At 45.1% G+C, this 15399-nt stretch overlaps 1 protein-coding gene across 2 annotated transcripts in view; it reads right to left on the reverse strand.

Annotated features, from left to right (window-relative positions):
* Window positions 1–15399, reverse strand: part of Runx1 (RUNX family transcription factor 1) — a 228623-nt gene that overhangs the window by 80552 nt on the left and 132672 nt on the right. For both annotated transcript variants that reach the window (XM_042687256.1, XM_042687255.1), the window contains exons 3-4: window positions 12101–12354; window positions 5858–6014 (exon numbers count right to left, since the gene is read on the reverse strand). In XM_042687256.1, coding sequence (XP_042543190.1) covers window positions 5858–6014; window positions 12101–12354 — 411 coding nt within the window. The remainder of the gene's footprint in view (window positions 1–5857; window positions 6015–12100; window positions 12355–15399) is intronic.

Below are 15399 nucleotides of genomic sequence, written 5' to 3' on the forward strand. Positions count from 1 at the left end.
GGTCTTTTCTAGTCCTTGCCACTCTAGGATTTAACAAGGCAAGGAACAACTTGCTTGAAGACAGTGTTGCTCTTCTTTCATTGGCAAATGTAGGAGAGAGTTGAGAAACTTGATCTCTAAGGAGAAGTTTTAGATCAGATCGTGGATGCAGGTTTAAGACCTGCTATCGAAAGGAGATATTCGCTATGGCTGGCTGAGGCTTGCTACATCAGAGGCTGGGTCTTTTTGGCTCCTGCTTAAATCTGAAGAAAAGATTCCAGTCAATATCCTATTTTAAAGTGTAGATCAATAACAAGAGATAAAAAGGGGGGAGGATGAAGAGTTTATTTTATTTATCTATTTATTTTTGTGCCAGTCAGTGCTGGGGCTTGAACTCATGGTCTCGCTCTCTCATTCAAAGTAGGTACTCTATCACTTGAGTCACACCTCCATTTCCAGCTGTTTGTCCATTAATTGGACATAAGTCTCACAGTTTTCTGTCCCAGCTGCCTTGGCATGGTGATCCCCAGATCTCAGCCTCCTGAGTAGCCAGGATTACAGGCGTGAGCCACTGGTACCTGGCTGGAGAGTTGATTTTAATATCACTCCTTTCTTTTCCTTGTATTCTCCATAGGAGAAATCACTGCCAGGTTATATAGCCTGCTTTGACTTACATTACCCATGGAATGTCTCTGAGATTGGCAGATGGACTTGCCCTTCCTGTGTTAGATAAATCTGTGATCACACAGATTGACTTGGATCCCACAGTAATGGAGTGAGTCATTCTATTGCCTCTCAGAAAAGGCACTGCATAAAGACATGTATTCTTGTTTAGAATATCAGTACAGGTTATCTTTCCCCAAATATACCTTCTCTTCTTTCTCATCTGAAAGGCAGTATCTCCATTCTGTGTCCCCAAATCATGTAAAACCACCTAGGGCTGAAAATCCCTTAAACAACCAACATGACATAAATATGAACTAACCCAGATTATGAAGGATAAATATTATGTCTGGGAAGACATCCATCCATAGCAAGAGCAAACGCATGAATTTCACTTTATAAAAGCATTGGGAAGCGTACTATTTAGAAACTGGGCAGGGTTAAAGTTGCCAGGGAGGTCAACATAAACAACAAATGCCACCAAGAAATGAAACCCTTTCCTGGCAGGCCACAGAACACATGGCCTCTTAGGACTGGAATGGCACTCTAACTCAGGAGCCAGGGTCGATGGTGCCCTGGAAAAGAGACTGTCCCAGTGATGACAGACACCCACACATTGTACACTCCCCTGCCCCCCCAGAAAAGCCTGGACTGGCAGTCTGAACGGGACCTACTTTTGTAACTAGACTAACCAGGCCCTGGCAAAAACCAAAGGCCAGACAACATCTGTTTCATTTTCTTGTTTGTTTCTTTCTTTCTTCATTTTCTGGGTCTACTGTGTAAAACATAGTACTGGTTTGGGCTTCCATGTTCAACACAAAAGCCATTTAGAGATTCTCTTGGCCTTGCATTCCTGAATCTCCAGAAAGCCTGAAAACTGCTGGCTCTAGAAACTGAAATTAAACACCAAAAATGTTCAGACATGAGCATTTTCCTCACCTCTGGGGAAAAGACTTCCAAATAATTTTCGTAATTATCAATGACATTTCCAGAAGATCAAACATCACAGTGCTAAGATACCATAGAAGAAAACGTACGGTAGATTCGTTTCCTCCATTTACAAAGTGGCAGATGCCAGAGTTTGGTAGATCTCGTTTTTGGTTCTAAAATAAAATCAGTAAAGCTGTGTTCATGGATAGATCAGTTCCTTTCCAAATGATTAAACATGCCAACAGAGGCAAAGGGTCAAACTGTTTACAGATGTCACTGCTGAAATTTCTTCAATGTCATGACATATTTTCTTGGAATTGAACATATAACTCTAGGTGTACATTGACATAAACTGCTAAACTAATTAACTTCGCCGAAGAGAATTCCTTTTGACCTCAAACTTGGATTTTCTGCAGGTGACTCATAGTCCTAGGCCACGTGATGAAAATGTTCATTGTTAAGAAGAACTATCTACCTGTGTACTCTCCTAATCTCTGTAGGCCTGGGGTCTTCTCTGAGCTCTCTACCCCTCTCATCTCCTGGGAGTGGCTATCTCCTGCTTTGTAAAGACATGGTTAATTTACATGAAGATACAGAATCAGAGAAAGAAACATTCCAAGAGGGAGACAAGATTTACAGAGGAATGGAGAGAGAGGAAAAGGAGGAAGGTTCAAGCTGCTAAGGCCTTGTCCAATATTTTGAGGGGCCAGTATAGTAAGCAGGGCCTTGAAAGCCGGACAGGCAGGTTTTCCCAGTTATGGGCTAAACCCAAGTTAGGAGCTGTGATCCTGGACATCAGCCAGTGCCCAGAGAGATCAGTTCCATGGAAGAGAGGAAAATCCTTTTATATGCCACATCTGCCACCCTTCTACCAGGTTGATGAGGGCCAGCATCTAGGACGTCTCTTCCTGCCTTTCATTTTGCACTAAGCATTGGCCCCTTTAGGAAACCCATGCCTAGAGAATTCCAACCTGGCACAGAGGTATCCAGAAGAAACTGAAGTCAGGAACTTCTGGGCTAAATAAAGGCTGATTTTCAGGCACATTTGCAAAAGCAGAAAGCGAAACAGTAGATCGTCTTAAGATCCCTTAATAAAACATAATGGAACTTTTGAAGGATAAAAGTGAGGAAGATTAAGAGTAATGGTTAAAATTAGCAGGAATCATCGGCTTTTTCTTTTTACTGGGAAGTGAATTGCAATACAGAAAAGAAAAAGGAAAATGGAAAGAAGAAGTAGAAGGGAAACTCAGACAGGCTTTGATGTGGACACTTGAAAGAGCAAAATTAAATTGCATTTTAGAGCTGCAGAGGAAACTGACTTGTTTTACCTTACAGCATTGCCCCCCAACGTTTCCTGGAGACCAGTATTACACATGATAGCCACAATTAGGTCAAATATTCAATGTGAGTTCCTTATTTATTTGTTTGTTTACTGTGCTGGTCCTGGCCCTGAAACTCAAGAGTCTGGGAGCTCTCCATCAGCTTTTTTGCTCAAGGCTGTTGCTCTACCTCTTGAGCCACAGCTCCACTCTGGAGGTAATTAGAGGTAAGTCTCAGGGACTTTTCCTGCCTGGGGTGACTTTGAACCGTGATCCTCAGATCTCAGCCTCCTGAGTAACTAGGATTACAGGCGTGAGTCACAGGCACTTAGGCAGCGTTCCTTATTTTTTGCTTATTAATTATCAAACTTGATTCAAGACAAATCTTATCTATTTATGGCATATACTTATTTTTCTTTCTTTCTTTTTCATTCTAGGCTAGAGAAGACAGCCCAGTCTTGGTGGAAGCTATTTTACTTTGTGTGTGGGGGGGGGGGGGGGCGGGGAGAGGTTATTCAAACTTAAGGGCACACTGGCACAAATCAGCCAGCCGAACGCAAACAATCCACACCTTGGGGAAACAGTTCACTGCCACCCAAGTAAACACAAGCACCTATTAGTCACCTACTCAAAACGGCCAGAAATGGCCCACGAGAGACCAAGACTATCAGAAAAAGAAGCATGCTACTTTTAAAATCTTATTCTTCATTATCACCAACATCTACCATAGAAAAACAAAACAAAAATGAAAACAAAAACAAAAACATCGCTGGCATGGGTCACCTCATAGCGCTCCTAGATTTTATGACCAACACCTGACTCACAGAACCATCTAGATGCAAATGAGGATAATAATACTTTCTGTGAAAAAGTGACTACATGACACTCAGCTAGCTGTTCCTAAAAGGAGAATTCCACCAGAATGGAATGAAGATTGTTCACTCGGCAGGTGGGCGGGATGTGGCTATGGGACCTTTATTGTTTATGACATTCTCATCCACACTGCCAGCCACTCATCTAAAGCCTTCAAGATGTTTTCTAAACACACATCTCTGAATCATAATGTGAATTCCATTTACTGAAAGGCAGAAACTTTTAATATAACAGGGGAACCTATTTAATGACTTATGCTTTTATATCTTATAACATGCTTTCAATAATTTCCTTTGAACCACCCTGTTATTAACTCAGCGCTATGAACATATATTTTCAATCATGTTATATGTTTTTTTTAAAAATTTTCTCCAGCTATGATTTTATTATAAAAATGCTCCAGTTAGCTTAGGTAGCCAAAGCAACAGCCAGAAAAAAACAACAGCCAACACCCATTTACCTCTTTCCCTCTTCCACTAGTCAATTCCCTGAGAACATAGTTTCTAATTTTCGTGTGTGTGTGTGTGTGTGTGTGTGTGTGTGTGTGTGTGTGAGACGATACTAGGTCTTGAACTCAGGACCTGACCACTATCAGCCCTTTTCACTCAAGGTTAATGTTCTACCATGTGAGCTACTCAGCCTCCTGAGTAGCTTGGATTACAGGCACAGGCCACCAGTGCCCAACTGCAATATTTTTGAAAGCCTTTAGAAAGAATAATGACTACTTTTATACTTAAATGTCTTTAAATGGTAGTTTTATTTTTTTCTAATATGAGAACTATTTCTATTAAGTATTTATCATGTCTTTTTTTTTTTTTTTTTTTTTGGCAGTTGTGGGGCCTGAACTCTGGGCTTGGGTGCTGTCCTCAGCTCTTTCAGCTCAAGGCTGGTGCTCTACCACTTGAGCCACAGCACCACTTCCGGCTTTTTTTTTGTCAGTCTTGGGGCTTGAACTCTGGTCATGGGCGCTGTCCCTCAGCTCTTCAGCTCAAGGTGAGCACTTTACTGCTTGAGCCATAGCGCCACTTCCGGTTTTCTAGTGGTTTATTGGAGATAAGAGTCTCATGGACTTTCCTGCCTGGGTTGGCTTTGAACCACAATCCTCAGATCTCAGACTCCTGAGTAGCTTGGATTACAGGTGTGAGTCACCAGCGCCTGGCTAACCAGCTTTTTCTGCTTTATGTGGTACTGAGGAATCAAACCCAGGGCCTCCTGCATGCCAGGCAAACACTCTACCACTGAGCCACCTTCCTATCCCTTATGTCTTTGATTAAACTGGAAGTAACTTTTATTTCTAAGCTATTCCATAGTATACTATGACAACTGAAAACCAATTGTCCTAAGTATCTCAATTACACTTGTAGTAATTGTTGATCATTATAACAACAGGAGAGAGGTTCTTACAGACAATCTACAATACTTGGAAATAATGGAAAATAGAAATGGTTACAATGAGCCAAGATTCCTTTGTGCCCTAATACTTGAAAATAGGCTAAAGGAAGGAAAAGAAGAGCGTACACACAACCACTGAATTGACCCAATAGTTTCCTTGAAATTTGAACATGATTAGGATCTGAAGTGTTACATGTGCCTAATCTGTACTCCCAAATCACCAAAAGAAACACAGCAAGGAGTCATACTGTCTTCTGTGATGCTGGCATTATTTCTTCATAATTTGCCTTAAGAAGGTAAGCTAGCTCAAAATTATACGCCCCTTAAAACCACTGAAGTGGTCAACTGACATCTGTCCCTTGTCACAGAAAGCACCATTCTTAAGTTAAAAGCTTCCATTAAATCAATTTTTGATTGTCAAATAGAGAACCCCTATTATACACTCTGGGTTTTCATTGTGGTCTTATCTTTTCACAGGGTAGTAAAACTCCAAGCGATTTCTTTTTTGAAATTCACATGTCATATTTAGCTTGTTGCAAACAATTCTTCCAGTGATTTAATCATAGAAAGCTTAAAAAACATAAAATCTCAGACATATATTTTTAAAAAGGTTTGGTATAGCAAGAACAGTAAGAGAGACCAGCATGACAACTGCTGGAGGAAAGCCTTGTGGTTCAAGTACACTTTTAACAGGCACCTACCTCTTCCGCTCCGACCCACAAACCTGAGGTCATTGAATCTTGCGACTTGGTTCTTCATGGCCGCAGTAGCATTTCTCAGCTCGGCCGAGTAGTTTTCATCATTGCCTGCCATCACCGTGACCAGCGTGCCATCTGGAACGTCCCCCAGCGCCACCACCTAGACGCCCGCCAACGGGCAAACACAGACATCAGGAAAGTCACACAAACGCCCCTCTGCTGACTCCGCCACTGTTCAGAAATGGTGTTCAGTGATACTGTTTTAGTTTTCAAAGGAATAATAATCGCAACTCACACAACACAAAAGTGTTGAAGGCAAAGGTTCATTTTTAACTGTGTTTTATATATAATATAATATAATATAACTTTTGTACTCTTTCTTTCCTTTATTTATTTTTTTTTCTTTTTTGGTGGGATTGAACTCAAGTCCTTGGGCTTGCTAGGGAAGTACACTTCCACTAAGCTATGCTATCCCCACTGTAACTAAATATAAAATTTCAAATAGAGAAACACTAAATCATCTAATCAAACCATACAAGGATGTATATAGCACTGAAGGAACAATAGGAGAACTTTGAAAAGCTGTGCCAGCTCATGAATGCAATCATATCTTCTTAATCCTTCATATGTGAGAATAGAATGTCTTAGGTTTCCAAGTCTATTACACAACCTATCTTTTAACAGAACCTCAGCTTGACTTTTGTTTAACCTTATTGCTGCTAAAATTAAGTCATACCTTTGCTGATCATTCTTAAATGACTTGACCTGTCCCCTGTTAGCCCATTTTTGGTATACTACTTGCTTCCATTAGATTGAGTTTCCTTAGCCATGAACTCCGGCATACAAGGGAAAAAAAAATCAGAAGTGTGCTTCTTGTTTGTTATTTAATTACAAACTTGAAAAAAGAAGAAAAAAGGGCTCCCGTTTTAACCATTCTTCCCAAAGCAAAGATACAGCAGAGTAGGACTTTTATACCTCTGAGTTCCTCATAAGTGACTAAGATGGACTCCAAATTCAGCTAATCTTTTGAATATAATTGAAAAAGTATGAGTTTGTTATCAGGGCTACATGAAGGAAACTGGTAGATAAACATTTTTATCATATTCAGGAAATAAAGTAATAACTTCAGGGTAAAATGCCCTAACCTGAAGATGTTGTATGCAATACCCACTATTTGGCCATCATTTGACTCTTTTTCTTTTGTTTTTGAGACAAGAATCTTGCTATTCAGGCTAGGCTGGTTGCGAATTCACAATCCTCTTGCCTTAGTCTCCTGGGTACTAAGATCACATATGAAAGCTACAATGCCCGGTATTACTAGATTTTTCTAGAAACGATTTTTGTAGTCTAGATGTTCATGACTAGCTTTATTTCCATTGTTTCAATTTCAAAGTGATAGAATTTCAAGCCAACATTCTCCAAGTCATATATGTTCCCATCATCTCTGATCTTCTTTTACAATTTCTCAGTCTGTAGTGAAATTTGTGTTATTTGTTTCGTTTATAGAAGCACATTTTGGTGATTGTTTCCAAACTGGCAACAGAGAAGCATTCCTTAACTTACCCGTTACTATTCCTTCCGCTATTTTCTGCCTCCTGAATTTTACCTTGCTACATAATATCTGTGGGGGAAGATTTTTTTGTTTTTTAGTCCGCTTTCTCTTTATAGAAATGAAGCTTCAGATTCAGTTGCTTTTTTTTTTTTTTTATCAAAGAACATCAGTGCCCGGCACTTGGTTAGGACCAGTTCCCTATGTCCTGCAAATGACTATCTGTCGGTATTTGCAGTGGCTGCTGCAGTTTCTGGGTTCTAAAAATCAAGACAAAATGAATCCTGTCTCTCTGAAAGGTGCACACCGTCTGGATCTTGAGACTGCCCTGGGGTGATCTACTCTCTTGGTATTAAGTAAGCATTTTATTTTTTAAAAATACTTTTATCCAACTTGCTCTGTGAAACAAAGTCTGCCATTTATCTCCATTTTCAATCCTTGTATTCCAATTGTTTCCTATGAAACAATTTTAAATGAAGCACTGTTCTCTATTCTCTAAGCAGCAATCTCTAATTGGGTATTTAATTCCCATTATATGTGGGTTTGATATCATTTCACTAAGTATATAGTAAGATGACCATTCTCTTTTGTTTCTAAGGAATTATGTAAATAAATCTTGTTCATCAGCTAATTGATTCCTGTTACTTTTTCTTTCTATTCTAACCAGTTGTACTTGCTGTAGCCCACTCTTTTTAACCTCTAAATTTTTTCCTATTTCTTGTTGTTTTTACTCTTTCACTTCCCTCTGTGAAATGAGTCCACAGTGTTGAAATACCCTTCCTGAACACTTATTTTTACTTCCTCATCCTCCTCTCCTGCTGCTAACCCAGGCCTTTCTACATTCATTCAACATTCAGTAAGTATACAGGGGAGTGGATCATCAGCTTGTCTTTCACACTGAATAACTCATTGTTGAGGCTGGCTCTATAAAGGAGTTAAAATAAACAAATCTTGTTTTTATAACCACCCAAATCATCTTGAATCACCATCCCCCTCCTGCTGTTTTCCTCAGCGTCCTAAGTCTGGCCCTCTCTTCTTATCTCTCCAACACTACCCTCATTAGTGATTTGGCAAATTCAAGAGAACCTTCACCAAGCAGAAACAAATATAGCATAAAATTCTAAGGGCCAAATCCAAAAAGGCTGTTAGTGTTGGAATTTAAGGGTTTCAAAAATTGAGTTTTAACTTCCACTCCTTCTATTTCTTGGAATGAATTGGGAATTATACACCTGGATACTCAGATAGCATTTACTCATTTTTTTCATATGTACTGAAGGATTTATTTTTTTTTTTTTTCTAGCAGGGAGAGGGAATAAAATTAAATCCAGGGAAGTTTCATGAATAATGTATACCATCAAATTAACAAGTATACTTGGGTTACGTTAAACTTTTTTCTTTTGTAGTTTAAATGAATACATCTGCTAATTTGATGTGTATTTTGCCATTGAGAGGTGATAAAAAGAGAATGAAAAATATCTGACTTCAAATAGAAAAAAAAAGAAGCCATGGGGATGAAAAGCTATAAACCATAGGTAAAGGAACACAAACATTTACATTTTAACACAGACCAAACAGACAAGAAGGGACTTGCTGGCCAAAGATATCTCATTATTTTGTTTAACTTTTTCTGTTTTTAAAGTTGGGCAGAATATCAACTCTCCTCTATAGTATATGGATCTCCCAATATTACTTTGGGGTTCCTTAGACACAGTTTCAAGTGACATTTTTCAATTAGATTTGAAATTACAGTTACAATTCATTTACTTCAAAACCCACAGTCTTCCAGTATTTTGAAGAAGGCTGTTAGTGGAACAGAAGTCAGCCAAGATGACAGGATGACATTCAGTGCCTATCCAGGGACAACGATCTAACTACCAGGACCTAAACCAACTGTAATATTATAGTTTCACAAAAATTTAGCCAAACAGTTTTGGAAGCCGCTTCGATAAATTGGGGGTAACATAGAAAATTTAAGATTTTATTTCCCCAGTAGTAAGTCTCTCCTCCATTAAAATAAAAGCCTTGTTCCCTGAAGGAAGAGGGCCAGAGACAGGTTGGGGGTTCCAGATAAGCAATTAAGGTATTTTAATCTATGCTAAATTTCAAATCACTTCTGAGTTTTGAAGATTAAGGCAGAGATTTATACAGAATTTCTGAAAACTTCTAAAAAAAAAAAAAAGGGCACTTAAGTACTCTATTCATCATCATCAGACTTTGTCCCTGTGTCATATTGTTCGCTTCTGTAGCATATGGACTGTAATGAATTCCTTAGGGATTAACTTCCTAAAGAGATTGTCTGAGACTTTTTGAAAGTCCAAACTTTAAAGGTATAATTTCTGTAGAAACTCTAAGGAGGTGTCAGGTAGGTAGATAAGTATACGACAGAGCCAACAGAGCCAGGAATGCACCGTGAATCTAGCCAGAATACAAGGAGGAGTGGGGGTTGAGGTTGAGATTGCTTTTCTTTCCAGACTTCACTTTTGTTATCACCCTCAAAGAGCTGCTTCCCCTCCAGAAGGCAGGGAGCTAGGTTTCCTTGACAGGGGTAGTGACAGATACCTATCACAGTGTTCTGATTTCTCTACACTGGAACTTTTTCCAAGGGATGTACACCTAGTCTACATATTAACACTAAGTAAAGCCAATTAAGATCCTTCTTTTTAAAAAGTGCATTGTCCAGGTTAAAAGGAAGCCTCTATATTATTCCCGTTTCTGCTAAAAGGAATTCTCTGATGGTTTATAAAAGCCATTGTGCATAGTTTTCCACTCCTTTAGAAGAAATGAACACTTTCGTGTAAGTAGCTCAAGCTTTTTTCATTGATTCAGTTCTGAAGATTTCTTCTAGATCATTTCTTGCCTTGATAGATTGGGGTTTGGGTTCCCGGGCAGAGGATGGAACTCAGAAAATGACCCTGAGTTTTTCCCCCAGGAAGCTCCAAATCCCTTAGCAGAAACCTGGCTTAAATGGCCCTGGGCTGAGCCTGTCTTTTCCCTGTTTCTATCTGACAGTGACCCCAGAGCCCAGACTTGTCAGGTTCCCTTTCAGACAGGCTGAGCAGAGAATGTCCACCAGCTGAGTCTGTTTATGTAACCTCTACTTAAGATTAGAACCATGTAAAAGAAATGGCCTTCCAAACCCAGATCTAAATAAATGGAAGAAGGGAAGGAAAAGTCAAGTGGCTACTCCCTTTATCCTCATTCTACCCCCCTTCTCCTTAAACTGCTTTCAAACAATAACCCAGTGGGGGTGAAAATGAGGAAACTCTCAGGGCAGAGCTGACTGTAAATTATATTTCTGTTGACTCAAAAATCACTAAGTTTGAAGAGAGCTTAAAAATAAAGAACCTGGACAGCATCCCCCCCCTCCAAAAAAAATGAACATTATTCATTGTAATTAGATTAAGACTCTGTAGAGGCCTGGGGACTATAAAAAGCTTACATTAAATTATATTCCCCCCTCCCTTAAAGGGGACAATTATTTAACCACTTTTAAAAAAAAAAGAGCAGCCTATCTTTACAGCCCGAATCACCTGCCTTCATTAGCCTTTCAAATAATCAGCAAATGACCCAGCTGATTGTTCTAAAAGAAAAGAAAAAAGCAAAAGCAAGCTGTATTTTTAAGCCCTCGGAAAACAACAGAACACACGAACCCCGCTGCAGAAATTAAGTTTCTCCTCTGGCTGCCAGAGTAGTAGGGTGGTTGTTTAAAAGCGCCCCGGGGTTGTTTATCTATCACGTTTGGAGGCCAAGGTTTTTCAAGACGGCTCAAAACGGGGGTTCCAGCAGCAGGGAAAAGTGCACAGAGACCCAGCGGGCGGACCCAGCTGAAGCCACAGGTTGCAAGCCGGCCCCCGCTGCGGAAAGGCTGGCTTGCGTGGACCTTCGGAAAACACCTGGTCACTCTTCGCTGCCCAGCACACACCCTAGGTGAGCCAGCGAGAGATACCGTTCAGGGGTTCCAGGAAAAGAAACAGGACTTGCTACTTGCGGCTGCTGGCAGGAGGAGGTTAGACAGAGGCTGGCAAAACTCAGAATAACTTGGACACACTTAGCCACAAGCTTCCCCACGCCTGCGGTGGACTTTGGACAGGCTCGTTCTAATCGGGCAGTAACAAAGAAAAGAGGTGGGAGAGGGCAAAAAATAAATCTCTGGACAGTTTCCCTTGCTACGCTTGTTTGCTTGTTTGTTTATTTGGTTGGTTCTTGGCCCCAACGCATAAAAGAATCTCTATTTTATTTCCTGATACTTTCATCTAGGAGACACAAAGTGGTCGGGGTGTTATGGGGGGGGGGGGGAAGGGCCCCCTGTGGAAGCTTGTCCCCCTGGCTAGTTCATAACTTTCTTCTCTCCTGGTGTCAAAGGTAAGGCCTTCGCAGAGAAGGTCCCCATTGGCTTGGCCCCCTGTGGATGTCTTGGGGGACAGGCTGAGTTCTTTTTATTAGGATGATTATTTCTTAGGAGTATCGTGATTATTTAGCCCTCCGTGGCTCGTCCCAGGGCGGGGCCCTCCGTAGGGTCTCCAAGGCAACGCAGCAGCATCTCCCCGCTTCCCCGGCTCGGGGAGAAGGGTCCAGGAGCCCCCAGCGCGCGCGTGCCTAGCACCCCAACCCCACGGCCTAGCCCCTTGCTCTCCGGGGATCACCCCACCCCCGCTTCCCCGCGTCCCCCGCCCCCCAACCCCGCCACCCCCGGGTACCTTGAAGGCGATGGGCAGGGTCTTGTTGCAGCGCCAGTGCGTGGGCAGCACGGAGCAGAGGAAGTTGGGGCTGTCGGTGCGCACCAGCTCGCCGGGGTGGTCGGCCAGCACCTCCACCATGGTGCGGTCGCCGCTCCTCAGTTTGCCGGCCAGGGCGGCGCCGGCGTCCGGGGCGCCCAGCGGTAGCGGCTCGCTCATCTTGCCCGGGCTCAGCGCGGTGGAAGGCGGCGTGAAGCGGCGGCTCGTGCTGGCATCTACGGGGATACGCATCACAACAAGCCGGTTGAGTAGGGACCCTGCGAACAGAGCCTGCCGGAGGGCGACAGGGACGCGGGTCTTCAGCCAGCAGCTCCCGGGACACCCACATACAAGGTCGGCGGGAGGAGGAGAGCTAAGTTTCTAACAGCCCGGGACTGGGGCAGTTTTGTTTTGTTTTACTGCTGGTCGGGCCTCAGAGACCCGAAGAGGCCAGGAAGGGCTCCTCCACACCACCGAGCGCTGAGTGCACGAACAAGTGAGCCACCGGAATCCGGAGTCTGTTTGCTGAGCCTTGCTTTGGAGAGTTTTAAGTTCAGTCTTTGGCTATGACACAAGTTCCCAGAGGTAAAATTCCCAAACACTTTTAAAATATGATTATTATTATTATTATTGCAGAGAGCAAATACGTGATTTGGAAGTTCCAGTAGTTAATTGCCTGTAGTTTTTTTTTGCAAGTGATGTTAGCCTAAAGACCCAACAGCACACCACACACAAAAAAAGAGCGTCTTCCACACAAGACGCCTCTTTTAACATTAAAAAAAACCGTCTTCCGTCCTCCAAAACAAGAACCGAGATTTCCAGAAGCTGTGCTAATAATGCATGTGCTCGCATACATATATAAATATATACATATGCTCTACTTCATAAAATATTTACAATACAATCTGTGGAGAATTTAAACACAACAGAAATCCATTACTGTTAGTTGCACAATTTTTTTTCCCTCCTAAGTAGCCTTGAAAGTCAGCTTCAGTAGTTGGAAGAGGACTGGCTTAGAATTTCTTGTCATGTTTTCTCAATAAATTCTGGCCAAAAAAAAAAAGATCAGTGCAGGAAGTTAGCTTTTTCAAAGATCTCTAGCTAGTCTTTAAAAAAACAAAAAAATAAAGTCCCAGTCGATGACACTCAGGGTACAGCTCTCCACATCTGAGAGGGAACTAGGGCTTGGGGGTTGTTGGTTGAGTTGTGGCCGATCCTGTGGTTTGGAGAAGCTGAGCTGCAATCGAGTCACACAAACACGCAGACACGCACTCTTCAGAAGCCAGCCACCATCTACACCGGTGAGTCAGCCTGGACCCGGGCAGCAAGCGCGATGATCTTCCTCCAACGTCGCCCCAGAGGCGGCTGGTGAGCTGCCCCCGATGCCCAAATAATACCCACTAACACCGCTTAACCGCAGCAGGTGGAGCAGGCCTGGCGAGCCAGGCAGAGGCTCAGCCGCCCAGCAGATCGCCGCAGACCCGGCGGCTCGGGTTACACGCGCGCGCGCACACACTCCCACGCGCACTCTGCCACGCGCACATGCAACTTTGCGGCTCGCCTAGGACCCCCCCCGCCCCCCACCCCCAGCGCACTTTCTTTCCCGTAGTTGTCAGAGGAAAACAATCGCCGGTGGGGTGGAGGGGGGGGGGAGTTCACAGTCAGGAAAGAAGTTGAAGCATCCAAGGCAAGGAGTCAGTTCATTCAAGAAGTAAGAAAGGAAAACAAAAACAAAAGTCCCACGCAGGTCAAAGGAGGAGCAGCAAAGGTTGACTATCTTGGTGGCGTGTCCCCAAAGTGCTCCAGGTAGAGGTGCCTGTCGCATGCACCGGGCCGGGCAGCGTGGTGCCCTGGCTGGGTCCGGCCGCGGGGCGCCCGTCCCGCCCGCGCCCGCTGGCTCTATGAATGAGAGTGCCTGGAAATGAACGTGCTTTTACTGTAAGCCCGGCCCGTGGAATTCCATTCCCTCAGCTCGTTTGCATAGGGGCGGCAGGCAGCCAATCACAGGCCTTTCCGGTATCAGCCTGGGCGCGGTTCTCGGCTCCGCGCTCCTGGAATTGGTCCGCGCGCCCCCGCGCGCTACTGTACGCAGCCCCGGCTGGCCGCGGCCCTGGGCCGCTCCCGCGCGCCCCGCACATCCACACCCACGCGGGGGCCCTGCGTAAACACGCACGCGCCCGCCCGAGGCCCCGCCCGGGTGCAGACCCCGCTGGGGTAGCGACCCGCCTGGTTGCCCCGGTCTCTTCCCCGGGGAGTTGCAATGCGCAGCGGCGCCACGGGTGGCCACGGGGGAGGCCCGGGAAGAGGAGGAGGAGGAGAGGAGAAAGGCCGGGCCTGGGGAGGACCCAGCCCGCGAGCTGTAACCAGGGCCCAGAGACAAGCTGCCGGGAGGCGCCCCAAGCGTCTGAGAAACTTAGCTGTCATCGCCGGGACCCGGGTTGGAATCCCCCGAATGGGCCCCGGCGGGTGGTCGAGCCACTGGGGCCCGGGAAGGAGCGAGGTTCGGCCGCAAGGGGGCCCGAGGGCCCCGGGGCCGGGAGGGAGAGCGGCTCGGCTTGTTCCCAAGGCCGGGTTGGCGGCTGCCAGGAGTCATTAAGATCCAGGATTTTCGTGACTTTTGAAAGCAAGCGCTCGTGGTGTCTTTGTTTTAATGAATGCTTTTGCGGGGCGGCCGGCAGCGGAGTTTCTAGTTAAGAGGAGACCTCCCCCCTCCGCAAAGAAAGAACCGGGAACTGGAAGAGAAAGTTGAACGCATCCGATCGCCCGTCAACTCCAGGTCCACAGAGTTGTGGGCTTGCCACAGGGCGGACGGAAAGCCGTGGCGGGGCGCACACGCCGGCTGCGGGCGGGAAAGCGGACCCCCTCCCCCCGATCGCCCCACTGCGTGCCCAGGACGACCCCCTCCCGCCACCACCCCCCCATCGTCCAAGCCTGGCTATCTCCCTCCAGCTACCCGGAAACTGCCGGGGCGCTCGACTACACTCCCCTTAACCCCCACCCCGGCCTGGCAGCCGAACCCCCGGGCTCGCGCCTGTGCGCGCACACACGGCGGGGAACTTCCCCCTGCGCCCGTCCCCCCGGCGCCTGGGCATTTTCGCGGAGCTTAACGGGCTCCGCCCCGGCCTGGCCCGAGGCCCACTCCCGCCTACCCCCCACATCCGGTGAGACTGGCACCCTTACTCCCCCCACCACCACCCCCGGGCTGCCCATTCCCTCCGGACCCCTGCCTGCGATCCCTGGAGGTTTCTCACCCACTCCATGCAGCTCCCCGCTCCCCTGGT

This window comes from Dipodomys spectabilis, unplaced genomic scaffold (genome assembly GCF_019054845.1).
Source record: "Dipodomys spectabilis isolate Male_0828 unplaced genomic scaffold, ASM1905484v1 ptg000107l, whole genome shotgun sequence".
In the NCBI taxonomy this organism is placed as follows: domain Eukaryota; kingdom Metazoa; phylum Chordata; class Mammalia; order Rodentia; family Heteromyidae; genus Dipodomys; species Dipodomys spectabilis.